This window comes from Myotis brandtii, unplaced genomic scaffold, assembly GCF_000412655.1.
Source record: "Myotis brandtii unplaced genomic scaffold, ASM41265v1 scaffold587, whole genome shotgun sequence".
Taxonomy (NCBI): domain Eukaryota; kingdom Metazoa; phylum Chordata; class Mammalia; order Chiroptera; family Vespertilionidae; genus Myotis; species Myotis brandtii.
The window spans coordinates 985,483-1,004,468 of record NW_005370207.1 but is presented as its reverse complement, the minus strand read 5'-3'; the positions used below and the strand labels follow the sequence as shown (position 1 = coordinate 1,004,468).

The 18,986-nt window shown below is 42.9% G+C and overlaps 1 protein-coding gene across 1 annotated transcript in view; it reads right to left on the bottom strand.

The window, feature by feature from the left end:
* The window catches only part of SND1 (staphylococcal nuclease and tudor domain containing 1), a 445,445-nt gene that overhangs the window by 188,185 nt on the left and 238,274 nt on the right, over positions 1–18,986 (bottom strand). The window contains exon 13 of the mRNA XM_005879181.2: positions 15,623–15,733. Coding sequence (XP_005879243.1) covers positions 15,623–15,733 — 111 coding nt within the window. The remainder of the gene's footprint in view (positions 1–15,622; positions 15,734–18,986) is intronic.

Here is an 18,986-nt window from a genome sequence, read left to right as displayed (position 1 = left end):
CCTCTGGGGGCACAAAATGCCTACAGCCTTATCTCCTTCCAACAACAAGGACAACTGAAACAAATGGACCTGCCCTGTAAACAGGCAGTTCATGTGAGAGCACTGCTGAACCCGTGGCCTTTCCTGGGGGCTGGAAAGCATTTCGTACAGTCTGAGAGAAAAGAACTGGGCCTGAGCAGTAAGTTAGAAAACAGAGGTTCGAGGCAAAGGATTCTTTCTGTGACCCCAAAGTAGCTCTGCTCTGTGCCATAAGCAGAAATCCAGGACTTAACCAAGATTAAGCATGCCACCCAAGGGAAAAAATAATACCCCAAGCAAAAAAACCATGGATAACAGTGTGCATAAGACATTTAAACACAAACAAACCAGAATTCTTTAAAATTAATTCTTAAAAAGAAAACTTTATGCTCTACCTTGTTCCTAAAAAGGATATTATCAGACTCTTATTTACATTCAGGCATTAATTTGGGAAAAACCTTCAACAACTTAATTTTTTCATACTTATGACTGCTAAATTAGATCAATTTCAAGTACATTCAAGAGGCAGCAAGAAAGTAGTAGTACAACATCATATACAACCCAGCCATGGCTCAGTGGTTAAGCATTGACCTATGAACCAGGAGGTGATGGTTTGATTCCCAGTCAGGGCACATGCCTGGGTTGCAGGTTGCGGGCTTGATCCCCAGTGGGGGACATGCAGGAAGCAGCCAATCAGTGATTCTCTCTCATAGATGTTTCTATCTCTCTCTCCCTCGCCCTTCCTCTCCCTTTTATGAAATCAATAAAAATATATTTTAAAAAAGTAACATATAGAAACTGAGAAACAGTTCTCACTGCTGTTAACAAACTAGAGGCCACACTGAGAGTTAATAATTTGTAAATACTAAATACAAATAATGCCACCAACAGTGTGAGTGATACACTGGACTGAGGCTGCCAAACGAGAGGGCTCGGAGAAATGAGCTACATGGTTATGTAATTCTGCTTGGGTCTCCTTCCCTGTGCCGGGGTTGCCTTGGTTCTTGTCCCCATACTGCTGCAGAAATGAGCTGGTGAGCCATCCAGAAAACCGCCCTCAGCCTGACACAAGCCTAATAATGCCACAGCAGGAGAGTAACGGAGAAGTGCCCAGTGTCGGGTCTCAAAGAGGAAAGGAGCAAACACCAAGAGTGGCAGGCCTGCCACAGTCCTTTCCAAAGGGAACATAATACACATCTCTGTTCCAGGACTATAAGGCTAAAGGACAGACTCCCCTAACAGTTGGATGGATGGTAAATAAAGTCAAGACCTGCGCGTCTTACATAACCTAATTTCTTTGGGATGGGTTTGGGGAGCTCTGTCTTTGAAACATAGGAGGGGAGTCAGCTAGCAGGTTTGCTTCCACTGAAACCTGCTCTATAGAGCAAATACCAACACCCCTCCCGCATTCCCTCTCCCCACAGGCTGCAACCACAGCTCAACATCCCTTTTCATTAGGCAAGGAATGAAACTCCTGACTCCTAAACTTCTCCTGCTGCGTCTGCTTAATAGCTGCTTTCTCACAAAGGCAGGCTGCGCTCAGGCCAGCCAGGAGAAAGGAAGCAGTGGGGCAGAGCACAGCTTGCTCCTCGCAGAACCTTAGTCTCCAAGAAGCAGCAGCGTGCAAAGATGGCAAAGACCAGCGATGTCGACAATGGAGAGAAATCACCACCAGCCAGGAAACCTGAGTATACATCCATTCATGCAAAGGGCTAAAGGTCAGAAGAGAAATAAAAACTCAGCTTTCCAGGTTACTTCTAGAAGCTACGGTGTGGGAGCAGAATCCCATTCCAATCATTAGAAACACTCCCCTTCCTTTAAACAGCCAAGTTTAAAATTCTCACACAAGATGCTCCTGCTTCCCCAATAGAAGATAAAACCATCAACTGTTAAAACAAGATTACCCCCACTGACTGAGCACAACAGGATTAGAATCTCAGCACATTTTATGCAATGACAGAGTTTGCTCTTAGGATCTGGGGTCCCTTACTCAGACAGAAAAACCTACAGACCAAGACTAGCCCTCTCCAAGGCACCATTGACACTAACAGTTTGTAAGATTACAAAGCAAGTCAAAGACTCTATGGTTAGATGCAACCTAACACCAACCGTAAAAGAGCTGTCACATTCGGAATTACTAACCTGGGGACACAAGTGAGCTGCACATTTAGCTGAAGTATCTACAAACTACCCTAAAATGGTAAAAGTATAGATCTGAATTTTTCTGGGGAATAGGAGCTTCCAACAGTTTCACAAAAAGAAATGCTTTCATATATAAAATCTATTTAAAGAAAATAAAGTGGTGGAGAGCAGAATGGCCTACAACAGAGAAGTGGCAGGGAAACGATGTGGCGAGGGAAGCTATAGAGCTGAAAGATAGAAGGAGATCCTGAATTCTTAAATCTCCTTTAAACGATGCTTTCTTGGTAACTAGGAACCAAAATGTCCCATAATTCTGCTTCTGCTTCATCCACCATCCGATACTTCCTTCCTAGATTTACGCACGTGGCCCTTTGGTCACCTATTGGGCCAGGCCCTCACCAATTTATTCCAAGATAGTAATACTTCAACTAAATTCACTCAGTTCCTTTTGATACTGCACACTACTTTGATCCAGCATTGTGTTCCACGGTTGCATGGCTTCTCATAAAAATCTGTTTCATCATTTTGCTCCCTACTTCCACCCAAAACAAAGACCACCAGCCTATGACATCAAGGGGAAATTACAATGCTTAGCTTACTTGGGCCTCTACCATGCAGCCCCAGTTTATATCTTCACATGGTTTCTACATTACTCCTTCTAATACAATTAGGCCCATTTTCTCTAGGTCTCTACACAAAAGTTATTCATTATGTGTGCTCTCCCAGGTCCAAAGTATAGAATAAAAAGAGTTATAACTTAGAGCTGTAGGAACACAATTATCACATCAGGAATTCTTAACCTCGGGTCCTAGGAAAGCTGCAGTTTATATGCTGGGAGTATTTACAGATGACTTTGAAATGGTAGTGGAATTACATAAATATACATATGGGGGGGGGGAGAAACAGGCTCAGTTCAGCAGGTAATTATAAACTGCAATATATTGCTTTCAAAGTACATCATGTGTTCATCTTTATTTCCATAGCTAGAATTCAGGCTTTTTGAGGGTTAGGATTCTGTCCTTGATGTTTGTTACTGTATTTAACACAGAGCTATGTTCAAAAAGTTATATAAACCCAGTACCATCTAGTTCAATTATTGTGTGTCTAGCAAAGCCGAACAAATGACTGGTGACTGACTAATGCAGAACGCTGAGAATATTTCAAACTGGAGACATGGATAATGCCAAAGTGACTGCAGGCTAAAGAGTGAGGTGCCTGGCTCTCCTACATACATTCAGGGCATGCTCCCATTCTTAGGCATATTGTTTTTACTACTTGGAATGGTACAGGGCAGAAGAGCTTAGAGCAGCCGTGGGCAAACTACGGCCCACGGGCCGGATCCGGCCCGTTTGAAATGAATAAAACTAAAAAAAAAAAAAGACCGTACCCTTTTATGTAATGATGTTTACTTTGAATTTATATTAGTTCACACAAACACTCCATCCATGCTTTTGTTCCGGCCCTCCGGTCCAGTTTAAGAACCCATTGTGGCCCTCGAGTCAAAAAGTTTGCCCACCCCTGGCTTAGAGCCTGGCCTCTGAGCAGAAGCAGAAGTGCACCAAGAACCAAGGCATCACATTCCCCTCAGCAAGTCTAGCAACAATCTGAATGGCAGTGAGTCGGAGCAGAGCTCTGACCACCATAAACAATAAACAGTAAACCAGAACAAAGTGGCAGGATTGCATGAAACTCCTAACTTGATAATACAGGAGAGGCTGAAAAGCAGAACCAGGAGTGAGTAACTTCTAAAGTACCTCTCACTGTGTTTCAGGTCACATTGACGAATACAGTGTTTCAGCTTGAACCAAATACAGGTATCAATGAAACATAACAGCAATAAACAATTCCTTTAGCCTCTCTACTGGTTCCTTGGAGGAAGCAACAGGGTTCTGACACTCAGAAAATAAGATACAGAGCAGGCACAGGTGCAGAATGGTACGGTGGGGGCACTAAGATTATGCGGCTACATTTTCAATGCAATCAGAATTACTGATAAGAAAGACAGAAAAGATGGAGCAAATGCAGACTGGAAATGAGGAAATTGAGTCCTGCAGTCAAGGAGAAGTGGGAAGACTAGTGACTCTGTAGGTATTACGAGGCAGTGGAACAAATAACAAAGAACTCTAGGCCATCATTTCATCTAAAATTAATATAAGGAGAAATGAAGACACATGCTATTGTGCCAGCCATGACAACTGACCTGCAGTGCTTAGTGAGAGAGAGGAGGAAAAACTGAGCCCTGCACAAAGAACCAGCAGAGAAAAGGCAGCCCAGTGCTAAATTGATGGGAAATATAAGCAAACGAACTCTATGGCCCCATTAGGACCACAGGACTATTAGTTCTGGTGGAAATCGTCGATAACAGTCTAAAGTCTGCTTGAGAGGACAAGGCCTCAGAAAGGTGAGATCAGATGCAATGATCGCTTAAAACTGCCTCCATGACCCTGGTTTCATATTTTTTCATGTCTTGATAACAAAGGCAATAAATGGCCATCAGAAAAAAGATTGGTGTAACAATAATTCATTACAAGACAAAAGCATCATTACCATAATTTTTAAGTGCTTATATACACACTAGGGGCCGGGTGCATGAAGATTCATGCACAGGGGGAGGGGGGTGGGTCCCTCAGCCCGATCTGCACCCTCTCCAATCTGGGAGCCCTCAGGGGAGCCTTCTCCAATCTGGGAGTTTCTGTCTGTCTTTGCAATCATGTGAGCAAATTGTCTGAGACCCCAACCCAGTTTGGTTTTGTGCTCACAGAATAGTAGAGGTCTTTTTTTTTTTCTTTGCTCCATTGGTGGAGATTTCCTAGAAGTTTTAGGATATCTTCCCTTTAATTTTTCCTCGTCACTCTGACTTTACTTATGTCTCTCACCTTTGCTCTCCCTCCATCCCCCACCCGCAACAGTAACTTGCCCCAGGCTCACTTTGCTCTAGTGTCTAGGACAGTGGTTCTCAACCTTCCTAATGCTGCGACCCTTTAATACAGTTCCTCATGTTGTGGTGACCCCCAATTTCATTGTTACAAATTGAACATAATTAAAGCATAGTGATTAATCACAAAAACAATATGTAATTATATATGTGTTTTCCGATGGTCTTAGGCAACCCCTGTGAAAGGGTTGTTCGACCCCCAGGTTGAGAACCGCTGGTCTAGGAGATCCCACTACGTGTCTGCCACTAGAACTACAATCCCAGCATTCCTGGTGCTCCCCGCGCACTTGTTTTTTTCACTGCCCCCCCCCACCCACCCCCCGGCCACTTGGCAATGTGGAGGACATTCCTGCCCTGCCCCCCAACTGCTCGGCGCCTGTGCACATAGGCCCGGATTGGCCGGGGGTCATTCTCGGAACCCTGGCCACTCCTGGACTACAGGCTCAGAGCAGCCTGGGTCCCAAAGACACCCATCCCTGGGACCCACACTGCTTGGCGCTGGTGCGTGTGCAAGTGGCTGCCCTGCCCCCAGCCGCTTGGCGCCTGTGTATGCAAATTAACTCGCCATCTTTGTTGGGTTAATTTGCATACTCGCTCCTGATTGGCTGGTGGGAGTTGTGAAGGTACAGTCAATTTGCATCTTTCTCTTTTATTAGTGTAAATGCCCACCAACTCACCACACTTCCAAAAGTGGGAGAAAATTTTGCAGTCTCTCCCCCCCCCGCAAACAAAACTAAATGAACACTTCCCTATGTTAATTTTTTTACATTATTTTAATAGATGCACATAAATCCATCATATGGATACAAGTTCCATAATTTACTCAACTGTCTATTGCAGGGGTGGGCAAACTTTTTGACTCGAGGGCCACAATGGGTTCTTAAACTGGACCGGAGGGCCGGAACAAAAGCATGGATGGAGTGTTTGTGTGAACTAATATAAATTCAAAGTAAACATCATTACATAAAAGGGTACGGTCTTTTTTTTTTTTTTAGTTTTATTCATTTCAAACAGGCCGGATCCGGCCCGCGGGCCGTAGTTTGCCCACGGCTGGTCTATTGCTAGATATTTATGTGAATATAATACTCCTAATATTATAAATAATGCCATGAGGAATAACTTTTAAATAACCTGTTGGGTGCCTCACTAATTACCCCTTAGGATAAATTCTCAGAAGTCCAAGTGCTGTGTCACAGGACAGCAAAGCACTATTGTTTTCCGTTTCCAGATAGACAGATCACGCCTTGCTTCATGGATTCTATTTGTGGATAACTCTTTAATTTAGGTACTCCTTCCTCATGCCACTCAGATATCCACTTACATTTCTACTCTTACACAATTATATTTGCAATTTTTCACTTGCTCCTTCAAATCCCCATTAGACTATGTGAGGTTTTTTTGTTTTTTATCACAATGTACCTGATAATGTATTTGTTACTGTAACAGAGAAAATGTTAATGCCTCTTTTTTACTGAGCGAAAAGCAGCAGGCTTTTTGGTTGGAAAATGGTTTTCCCAATGTGCGCTACATTTACTGGGACCTGCTGGGAAAAATTCAATGCCATCCACCTGAGAGCTAGATCTCTGAACTTGATGCAGACAGAGGCAAAATGAATGGGAAGTACTTCATCTCAACTTCTGGGCCCAGAGCTGCAGAGGGGAGTTGGGGCAGCTTAGGATAAAACAGAAATGCAAGAAATGTAGATGCAAAAAATAATGCAATTCAAAGAAAGCTATGAAACGGATTTCCCCTTCACCAGTAGCTATAAAATTCTGTTCATGCATTGATGTATCAGTGATTAATTGTTCAAACTATAGTCCTCCTGAGAGATTTCCAAGGCTTAGAGTAAAGCAGGATAGTGGCATCTGTGATACTTAGCCTTCGGACCACTCAGCCACCTCACACTGCAGACGAGCCAAATCAAGCAAGCACAGCAACCCTCAAGCACTGGTAAAGGCTCCTCTAAAGGAACTGAAAAAAAGCCATGAATGCAGAGTATGAGGAAGGGGACAGAGACAAGAGTCAAAGGGAATAAAGAGCTGTTTGACTAACTTGGTGGGAACAGGATGCTATAACTACAGGGAAGGCAAATCCAAAGCCTGTCATTCCATGCCTTGCTCTCTATTACTTACAAACATGTTTATAATTCACATTGCAATAAGATCATCAAGTTGTCACAGGACACATATTTTGATTTGTTTCATGGTAGTCAGGAATTGTTTAGGGCAGTGGTTCTCAGATTTCAGGGTGCACCAGGATCACCTGAAGGATGTGTTAAAAAAGACTGCTGGGACTCAAGTCCAGAATTTTTGGTTCAGTAAGTCTGGGGTGGGGGGAGTTTTGGAGGAACCTTAGAATTCGCATTTCTAACAAGTTCCAGGTGCCATTAACATTGCTGGTCTGAGGACCATACTTTGAGAATGACTTGGTTTAGGGAGTCAAGTTATAAGACATTCAAAAGAGTCAATAGTCAAGTGTTATCACTCCATTGTTACAAATTATTTTGGATTAAAATCATATTCCCAGTATGATCATCTTCAAATGTATTTTGAAATACACATTGAAATTTCAAATATTTAGGAGTTGTGTGAAAGAAGCAAGAGCCATTTAGCCAAGAGAACAGTGAGATGGAAGAGAATAGACAAACGGTTCTGGATAAATGATCACGGCTGACCTGGGATGGGATGGGATGGGATTGGGTGGAGGGAGGCCGACAAACCCAATTATCTAGGATGGATATTCTAGAATGTCTTCCTTCAAACTAATATAACAAGTTCAGATTAATGACTACAGAAAAGAGTAGACAGAGATATCTATTTCTTACTATGAGTTCATTATTTGACCATGAGCTGACAGAACCACTCACAGCTTTGTATATAAAAAAGGAAAAAAACTAATAGGTTCCAACTTTATCCCAAACCCCTCACACTAGTCATCAAGGTGTCTCACAGCTTGAGTTCTTTCAGCAGGAACTGGGGGTAGCACAGGAAGGGAAGGGTAACATGAAGAGTGAACAGATCCTCTGAATATCCTGAAGGAGAAAACTATTTGGAAATGGAGACATTATACAGCTCTCTAGAAGTGGCCATTTGTGCTGCCTTAAATGCAGATTGATTACTGCTATTTGGATGTTGAGTGCATCATCTTTTCTGAGGAAAGGGAAAAGCTCAATTTCCCCACATTCAGCTGTGTTGTCAAATCACTTCCCTACACCAGTTCTTTTAATGCATTTTCCTGTTATCACAGACTCTTGCAATAGCTTATCTACCCTACACCCCAACAGCGAAGCCCCACACACTGACACGTGTTGCATAACATTAGCAACCTCATGACCATGACACCTAACTGCAAGTTCAAAATGTAGTGGGGTGTGCACTCCAGGGTTAAAGAAGAAGAGAAGCCGTCAGGATATTGACGAGAAAGAACAGCCCCCTTCCTTTGCACTGGCTTTCAACGTGCACTGGCATGATGCAATGCTACTGCTGAACAGGACAGAAGAACACTGGCCCAACTCCAGCTTTCGATGAAGCTTGGGCTAAAAATCCAACCGTTCCCTGGAGGTAGAGGAATCTGCGATTATGCAGAAGAGAGAGAAAAACTTCAATCCAAGCTCTGTTTTTAACAGTATTCAGTAGGATCTGGTTTGAAACAATAATAAATTTCATTTGTTGAGGTCATTAGATTGAAAGTGAGAACTCTTGGATTATTTAAAGCTGTGTCATTGAACTATTGAGAAGATAAGAACAGAGGCTGAATAGAAGAGCTGAATTTCAGAGACATGCTCTCACGGGAAAATTTAATAAAAGAGATGGAATAAAAAAGATGTACGGCAGGCAGTATTATTAACACAGAGGAAGAAAGAGGAGGGGCTCAGAAAACAGGTAAGAAAATAGAAGAAATAGGAAAAATAGCAATATCTAGAGGCACTATTGAAGTTATTTAATGTCTGTCTCTCTGAGATTGCGTGCTTTGCAAGGCTTGAGTCCATTACCTTTTTTTTCACCACTATTATCCCCAATGCCTGGGCCCCAGGATACACTCATGGAAATGAGAAGAAAGAAAAGAAAAAAATGAAAAGCCATCACATGCAAAATAAACTAGCCTTGCACAACTGCTCCCCATAGAGGAATGATTTGTTTTCATGGAGAACTGGTTAACTCCTGTAATCTATACATGGTGATAGGATATATTAGATCTAAAATTTTAAAACACACTCAAATTCAACACCAATTTCCTCACTGGATTGGTATGCAGATGAAACTTGCTTCTTATTAAGATATTTAACAAATCAGGACTGTCAAACCAGAAGTACCGAGCTCTTCCATTTTTCCATTTAAGTATCCTAAAGTCAAAGTTTTTAACTTTGCAAAAGAAAGTGCGGGTGGAAGAAAGTCTTCACATTACATTCAAAACCGATACTGTAAATGTCAGTTAGATTATAGATACCGAGAGGAAGGATTCTATCAAAAAGTGTTGTACTTTTAAAGCACAGGGTGTGTTTTTTCCACCTATTGAAATTTTGAGGGAAAAATTTCTATAAATCAGAAAAAAATGGGAGCTACTGTGGCTAAATAAAGAATGGGAGGCCAAGAGCACTTCTTTCCCAGTGGTACTGAAAGCACTTCAGTGCAAATGCAACACACAGTCACAAGTCACTGCTACAAAGGCATGGAAATTACATCACCACGGGAGATTCTTACTTACAACAATTTGATAAGACTTTAATCAAGGACTAGTGTTGATGGGGATTGGAGATGCAGAAGTCAGCAAGGCAGGAGCACTAGTTGGTTTTTATTTTTTAAAGAAAGGAGGTGTTGCCCTAGCAGGTTTGGCTCAGTGGGGAGAGTGTCGGACTGCAGACGGGGTCCCAGCTTCAATTCTGATCAAGGACACATGCCTGGGTTTTGGACAAGATCCCCACTGGGGGGCTTGCAGGAGGCAGCCAATCAATGATTCTCTCTAATCATTGATGTTTCTCTCTCTCTCTCTCTTCATTCCTCTCTGAAATCAATAAAAATATATTTTCCCCCAAAAAAAGAAAAAAAGAAAGGAGGTGTTGTAAGGTTTGCTCAATCAGAAAACAGCCCCTGGAGGGCGTAGGAAGAGAAGGAGCTAAGGCAGAGCTGAGAGGGGCAGGCTCATGCTTGCTTCTCAAAGATGAAAGACAACATCACAGTTTTCTTAATCTGCAGTATGCTGGGCCAGAAATAGAAAATACATGAGAGAGAGTCTAGCCTGCCCTTTTCTCTTCTTAGGAGATAACCCTAGACTCATTATGCACATCCAGAATGAATCAAAATTCATTTAAATTGGCTCAGACACCAGACTGTTCAAAACAATTACTTTCCCACAGTCAAACCGGGGCATCATTTTCTGTTTTGAATATATATACACCCTATCTTAATATCACAAAATCTTAGCATTAAGAGGTGCCTTAAAGAAATAAAGCTCCCACCTTGGGCAGCTTGGCTCAGTCATTAGAGCATCAGCCCGAGAAGGGTTCGATTCCTGGTCAAGGGCATGTACCTCGGTTACAGGTTCAATCCCCTGTCCTGGTCAGGGCTCAAGCATGAAGCAACCAATAGATGTGTCTCCCTCACGTCAATGTTTTTCTCTCTCTCTCTCCACTCCCTTCCACTCTCTCTAAAAATAAATGGAAAAAATATCCTACTCCTCCGGTCAGGATTACAAAAAAAGAAAGAAAGAAAGAAAGCCCTAGCCCTGGCTGGTGAGGCTCAGTTGGTTGGGCATCGTCATGGGCATCAAAGGTTGCAGGTGTAATTCCTGGTCAGGGCACATGCCTGGGATGTGGGATCAATCTCCAGTAGGAGGTGTGCAAGAGGCAGCCGATAGATGTTCCGCTCCCACACTGATGTTTCTTTCTCTCTCCCTCTCCCTCTCCCTTCCCCTTTCTCTAAATATCAATAAAAAGTCTTAAAAATAAAATAAAGAAAGCCCCAACTTCTGAACTAACAGAGACGTCTGGGTTTTGCTGCAATGAGTGGCAGAGGCTAACAGTTTCTAGGAGATCTTAAAGTATGACATTTTTAAATACAGTTACTGGTAAAGAAGAATGCACACAGATAAAATATTCTCCAGGTATGGATGTCCAAGGAAAACAAGGCACACAGCCAGGCTTTGATCTAATTCCAAGCATCACCAGCTCATCTTCAGTGTCCATAACAAGCTCAACAAAAGCCAACTTGGAAGACCTCTGGAATACTAAGGAAATTCACATTCTAGCCTGTTTAAAATCATATGGATGTGTTATACCAAGTATACAGGATAGAGTATATAAACACCTTAGAAAACAAGAAGGGCCCCAATAATGACTCAGTAGCTTGGAAATCCCTCAGAAGAATATGGAGATGCTCTGAAGGAGTCAAAAGCTTGCCTTCAGTTGAGACCACTCATCAAGACTAGAAATGCAGCAGGCCAGCCGACTGAGACATACTGAAATTAACCGAGAATTGGAAATGTTGGAAAATCAATGTGGAGAATGAAAAATTAGCATGGTGCAGAATAGAAATGATGTGTCACACCACCAAAGGAGCCCAAATGATGTCCCCAAAAAGAAGCAGCAAGATGAGGAGTATCACCAAGAAATGTGGATCAGCTTCTCCTCAGTTCTTTCTATTAAAAATCAGAAGGACACACACTAGAGCTCTCAGAATCCTGGACAAAGTCAAGGGCTTTCAATGGAGCCCAGGAGAGTGCATACAAAAATGCCAAACCTTATCTTGCCAGAACACAGGTAATGAGGGAGGAGGTAGCTGATAATAGACAACTGAACTAGAAAAGAAGGTCTGCATGTTGCGAACTACAGGTTTATTTAGCCTTTAAACGAAAAAAGATGTGGCTTCCTCTAAACAGGATAGAATGTGCATTTGAGGCATAATGAGCGTTTTCCAGAAGCAGACAGACATTTGTCTGAAGGAGCCTGGAAGGGTCAGCAAACTGAACAGAGCTCCTGAGGTGGTCTGAGCGTGTTTCTGGCAGGCAGGTGAATATGCTTGAAAGCAGCAGGCAAGCTAGAAATTGGTATTCTTGTTCCTCTTTGGTTTCACCTGGTCTCCCAATGGGTGCATAAGGCAACACTCCCTGAGCTCCCATCAGATGATCTGAGAAAAGTTGGCAGATCACACCACCCACCTCTGCAGAGGAAGCAGCAGCTGCAGAGCCCTGAGGAAGCTCATCAGCTCCTGGGCAGGCAGGTCCGTTGACTCGAGAAGTCAGACGAGTTAACAGGCTGCCCTTTCCCCATAGCGTACAATGTTTCTCTAAAAGGTCTAATGGCCAAGCAATGCTGTGGAAAGTAAAGTTAATAGAAGAGCACTGTGCACCGTGCTGATATCACTGGTGATAACCAGAGAGAAAAACAGGGATCCAGGAGTCAGAAACAAAGAAACCTGTTGGAATTAACACCCTTGGTGGGGGAGGGCCTAACAAACCACTTTTTACTGAATGAATTCCAGGGTGAACGATATGAACACAGCAGATGCTATTCATTTGGCCTCTGCTAACGCTTTAGACACAGTACCTCAAGAAATTTTACTTGGGAAATTAATTCAAATTAGCTTGGTTCAGCATGTAATCACTGAAGATTAAAAAGTGGCTGAAGGATGATAAACAAAAGACAGTTAAGTGAGAGTCCACACACTAAGAGACTTGGGGTCAACATCGAAGCCATTCTTGTCAGGGGTTCTACTCAAGGCCCGGGAAGACGTAAACAACTCTCAAGTGAGATCTGTAGAGGATGTTAAGCTGGGAACAGAGGAAGCCCACTGACAGGGGCATAAAATTACAAGGCAGAGTTCAACTGAAAAAAAAAAAAGTTAATCTATCTTGGGGAAAACGACCCTAAACTCCCATAATATTCTATAGACAGGCAGGGTAAGGGGCAGAAGCAGCATGGAAAAAGAGCTCTGACATGCTGTAACGTGACAGAAGCAAGTAAGAATGCTAAGGGAACACGAGGTGTGTGTCATGGAGAATGGAGCGCTGAATACTGCAGGCAAACAAAAATAAAGCAGAGCATCAGAAAATAGCTGATCTTGAAGTGAGGCCAACTTTATCATTTAAAAGGTGGAAGCGGGGGGGTACATTCTGCACTGAAGAAATGTTTTAATGGCTACAAAACCACCATTCTTATCTGGCAGGTGTTCCGGTCTTTCTCAGATCTTAAGTCGTCTCCCTGGGGGTTAGCATCTAGAAGGTGGCTCTGGGCTGGCTGCTGTTCTGAGGCTCATTGACAATACTGCCCCAAAGGAAAACTCAGTTCAGGCTGGCCATTTCTCCTCAATCTTGACGAGGTCTGCACTGCCTCAGAGCAATGCCTCACAGGCTTGGGGAAGTAGTCAATTTCTCTCCGTTTACTCAACCTGCAATAGTGCACTGACCCTGAAGCCAGTTTTTCCACCATCCATCTGAAAGCAATGGCTCAACACAATTATCTCCAGGCAGCTCACTGCTTTAGCAGGCAGGCACCTTGTTACATTCCTTCAGCTCAAAATGGGTACTGGACTAAAGAGGCTCTTTTCTTCTTAAAACCTAAAACCTAAGAAATTCACTCTCTATGCAAACTCATTAAACATGACAGCACAACACAGCTACTTCAAACAGCATAGTAGGAGAGCTTGTGTGGCTTCACTTTCCAGAGCAGCTATGCAAAGGACTTTCATGCTCACCTGCTGATGAGAATTAAGTCTTCACTGTGGCAGAGTAAACCAGGGTAGAAAACAGGCTTCTCTGGGAATGCATAACCTGTTTTTCAAGTTACCACCAGACCAAGCTGAGTTCACCCAGCACAGATTCACCACCCCAAATCCCACCTTAACTATCTACACTAATAAAAGAGAAACATGCAAATTGGTGTCACTTCGCTATGCCCACCAGCCAATCAGGATGAGTAATCAAATTAACCCAACAAAGATGGTGGTTAATTTGCATATGCAGGCAGGGAGCAAAGACTGATGGCTGAAGAGGCTTGCCTTCTCTGCTGTGGTCAGAGTGGAGAAGCCTCCAGGCTTGCCTTCTCTGCTGCGGCCGGAGTGAAGGCCTGGGTCCCGGGTGCCGGAGGAAAACCAGTGCCAGCAGCCAGGGGAAGGAAGGCCTATTGCACGAATCTCTTCGTGCAACGGGCCTCTAGTAGTCTAATGATTGTCCATTTTCTAGAGTAACTAGATCATCAAATAGTACTTAAGAGATGTGAAGCCACATTTCCCACGATGGGTTCTTTCAGCCCAGTTGACTTAGTGATAACATGGGCAGGGAGAGAAAAATGAGGAAGTGAGGAAGAATGAGAGAAACACCATTGATGGATTCTCTATCATATTATTTTATAGCTGCCATTAACGAGCCTTAAATGAACAAAGATACTGGTATTTTCACTGAACTTTTTGTGCACAAGAATCAGGTCCTAGACTGAGCCCATTGGGAAAAATCCATAAGAAAGAATCCAAAAAGCTGCAGCAGTTTGACTGGCTGATTTCTGAGCTGACATTCTGTGTGACCTTCTACAGATGCTCTATCCATCAGGATGTGACATGGTATGAGAGGTAAATGTCACATATCAGGGCAACGTTCTGGGCCAAAGAGCAAGAGAAGTGATCTCAATGACAAAGTCTTAAGTATAAATAACAATGTGACCAAACTCACTCCTCCTCTAACTATAGAGCATGACCTGGCAATTACCAAACTTCTAAAACTAAAGTACAAGGCCCCAGAAAAATGGCCGAGTGAGGCAAGCACCTGCAGCACTATTTGAAATAGTGGATGTATTTTGGTCGAGTCCAAGCAGGCTGCTGAGCTATCCAAGTCAGCTCAGCAATAGTAGCCCAGATCTTGCTCTGTTTCCTGGGAAGTCTGGGAATCACTCAACAACCAGCACCACCCAGTGACAGCCGTCTCAGCGAGTAAAAGCCTTGAAGAATGTCGCTGGTAGGAAATATTGCTGAGCAGAATGCATGTCCTTGGGGCAACCAGCCACAGGGATGAAGGACAAAAGTAAAATGTCACAGGGCTTCTCAAATGCTCTCCTGCCAACTGTCAGAAGTGTGAAAGCAAAACTCATTTCCTAATAAATGTTTTCATTTCCTTTGTACATGACAAAAGGTCTGGAGGTGTTAATGGGAGGGAGGGGCTAGGGAGCAGAGGCCTCTGGAGGTAAGAACCAGAGGCAAATGTCCTGCACACGTAAGCAGGGCTTCACTGTTAGTCCCGGGGAATGAAGACAGCACAGTGATGACAATAGCATCTTATGCAGTACTTGATCTCCATAGAAAGATCGTCTCTAATATATCTCTATTACACAGATTTAAAAAACTGAGGTCCAAGTGTACTTAATCAAGATTAGACAGCAAGTTCGAAGTGTGCACCTTTTCTTTTCATGGGGGAAAACTGGAATAAAAGAATATAGGCTTTCTCAGCATATTATTTCCCATAACATTCTGCCCAGGGTTAGGCAGGAAATTGGGAACGAAAAAAGGGGCCATGGATCCCAATGCGTTTAATAATTATTCATCTCACCTGGCCTCTGCGGCAAGCAGCTCGTCATAGTGAGAGGATCTCTGATCGTCATCCTGCCGGTATCTGATCACTGTGGCTAGACCTTTGCTGACAAGGGCCTCAGCAATGTTTCTGCAACAGAAAAGATAGGTCAGTGAGCACTAGAGGTGCATATGGGGCTCAGTCAACAGAAATAATAACAGTTCACACCTGGAGGTCTTAACGTGTCCTGGCAGAAGGAGGAGAAGCCGAGGATTTTAAGACCAATGAGCTGCTAAGCTAGAAATCCAAATAAAAGATGGAATAAAGTTCCCCAGCTCAGCACTTTTTGGCTAGTACAGTCAGATGCTATATCAATCTGTACATAAAAACAAGCAGAGAATATCTATAAGAAGCCCACATTAGGCCAGCCTTTCTACAGAATGTTATCAATAAGCTACTACCTTCAAGAAAAGTCTGCTTTAAAAACATCAGATAAACAGATAAAAAATAAAAACACATAAAAGCATGACCTAAATTTCTCAACATCTCTTCTCTAGCCTACCCTATAACTAGCAAATGTCTTATTCCAGTTTGGCAGTGTTAGAAACACTGGTCTAATGTAACAGTCAGTGCTTCCCTTCTCATCAGAACTCCTGACCGTGGCTCTCCCACCCAAAGGGGCGTGCAGAAGGTGAGTCTATGAGTGAATTGGGTAGGGAAGGGGAGGAAGGTACTGGGGTGGGATAAAAGTTCTTCATAGAAAATGGCATAAAATGGGGGAACAAATAAAATCTGAGATGACCAGCTGTGGAATAATATTCCGAGTAGTCCTTTTAGGACGAAAGAACATGCAGATTAGAATCCTTCTTAAATCAGTTCTCAATGGTGTTCAATCTCCTTCCCTTTGCTAGAATTAGAAAGAGATCCTACTCTAAGTGACTTATATCTACTAACTAGAGAAGAGTGCACTGGACATGACTCTCAGACAACTAATGAAGCCTATCTGCATGGTTCCTCCCCATGCTGGAAAGAACCTTGATGCGAAGCACTCACTCTACAAAAACAAATTTTCAAAAATTACCTGTAGCAAGTACTGGAATCCAAGAGGCATTAAGTTATTGGGGCAGACTGGTGGTTATGTCTTTCTTTGTGTCTGTCATAATTACATGAAAGGTCCCACTCAAACCATCTGGTGAGCTGCCCTTTAGGGAGGGGGTATGCTAAGCAATAGGCGACTGTACCATATGCTATGATTTAGTGTTGTTTGGAAATGTAGTTAACTCTTAACAAACTGATGTTCCTAGAGACTCAGATCTGGAGATGCTGGGAGCTGACCTAACCATTTTATGTGCACGTTTAATCCACTTAAAGAAGGATTCTCTTCATCAAAACCCAGGAAATTACTGTTTTAAAAGATGAAGAAAAAAATAGTATGTGCAGAAGGGAAAGGAAGAAAAGATGCTGTGGCCGATTCCCCTCTGCTGCCTGTTTATCTACTGCCAGCACGATATTAATATCTCCAAACCACCACGGAATTAGCACTTCTCAAATCCACTCCCACAAAGAGGCTGCTTTGCTGGCCACCCTGTCTCCTGAGTCACCGCATAAGCATGCTGGCAAACGCTGTCATTATCACAGAGTTGGGTTTGGCAGCATGGAGAATGCCAACAGCCCCAAGTCAACAGCTGTAGATGTTGATATACGGTGAGAATTTAACTCAGGGTGTCACCATGAAGCCCCAAGTGGGCAGGAGAGGGGCTCCCCTTGTAACACGCTGAGAGGTCTGAGGATTGGAAATGCCAGAAGAACAAAGACGTATTTGTTACTGCATTTTGAATTGCTGCGCATTGACATTTTACAGTCAATACATGGGGTCTGGAGGAGAGAGTTGGAATGACAAAGCAGGCAAGAAAAAATTCAACACAAACAAGCTTCTATCTGAAAAAGCTAGAGAACACTAAGCAAAACAGCACAAATGTTTAATGATCCACTCCTGTTAATGCTGCTCAAATCAATTCACAGAATTACTGAGTACCTGCGTGGCCAGCAGAGCACCAAGGGCACAAGCATTCCTTATGCCTGCTGCCCTCTCTATCCCGTCAGCAATGTCCACAAGTCGGTGAAGGCCTCAGATTCCCAACTCCACACCCTGCCCACTACCCTCCTCTTCTTTCTCTCGGAAGCCTAGAGTGTAAGCCATATTCTCTTAGCTTCATGTCTCTAATTACAGATTTCTCCTGGAGGAACAGTTGTGGCGCTGCTGCTTAGCAGTAAGGAGAGTAAAAACACATGAAATAATAATAACCACCATCATTACTGGGATGAGCCAGGCATGAGAATCACGTCACATGTATTTTCTTCTTGGTGTGTGCTCCCTTGTGATACTCCTCAGTGTCTATCTTCCTTCTAAATTATGAGGTCGGAGAGGGCAAGCGTCTCCTCGTTCTTGCTTAGTAACACAGGGACTAGACCACACTTGGCATAAAGTAGACAGTAAATATTTCTGGATGAAAAATTTAGCTTATTTAGGATAATTTTTCACTGTGGTAAAAATCACAGCACATTCTTATAATTTTATTTTAATACATCCTGAAACTCGAGATACTCTTGGAAATGTCAGAAAAACACCCAATCATTTCGGAGAGGCAGCACTGGAACATTATTTATTATCCTAAGCATATATTAGCCAAGCTTGCTGAGAACAGAATTAACGACAAAAGCTTTCTACATATGCCTTACCAGCTTTTGTCTTTCTCCTCTCCATTATCTAGGACTTAGAATTAAAGGGAATGAAAGGGAGAGAGAGAAAATGGAATTAGCCTAGTCCATGTACTTGACTCTCTCATTCATTTCTTTTGGCTGCTAATGAAAGGTCAGGAGATTCAGCCCCACCCCGCCCCCAAAGATGGTTCAGAAACCGACACTGCTGTGTTGATCATTTGCCCAGTAAGAAAAGAGAACATTAAATTACGTGCCATGACATTATGTCGCTTTAGACAAATTTATAAGTTCTGCTTTCTTGAGTGTATCAGTAGTTCTACTCCAATTACACATGTCTGGCTCAAATGGATAATTCACAATCAGCATACAAAAAGGACACTACGAACAGCCTGAGAATTAGTGCTGGGATTGAGTTGCTTCTCCAAACTAAAAGAGAAATTTAGGTTCTATTAAGAGTGAACACTTTCCATTAGACATGATCAGATATCCTTGATACAAACACAACCAACACACAGATTTTCTCCAAAGACCTGTACTAGTTGAAATCTTCCCCTCCCACTTGTTTCAACAGCAAGTAGGTTGTTTAATGAGCACATACTTTCCAATAATAAGATACCTCTGAAACCGTGGGGTCCTAATATTCTGCCAACTTGGAGAAAAGGTGTTCTATGTCCATACTCGA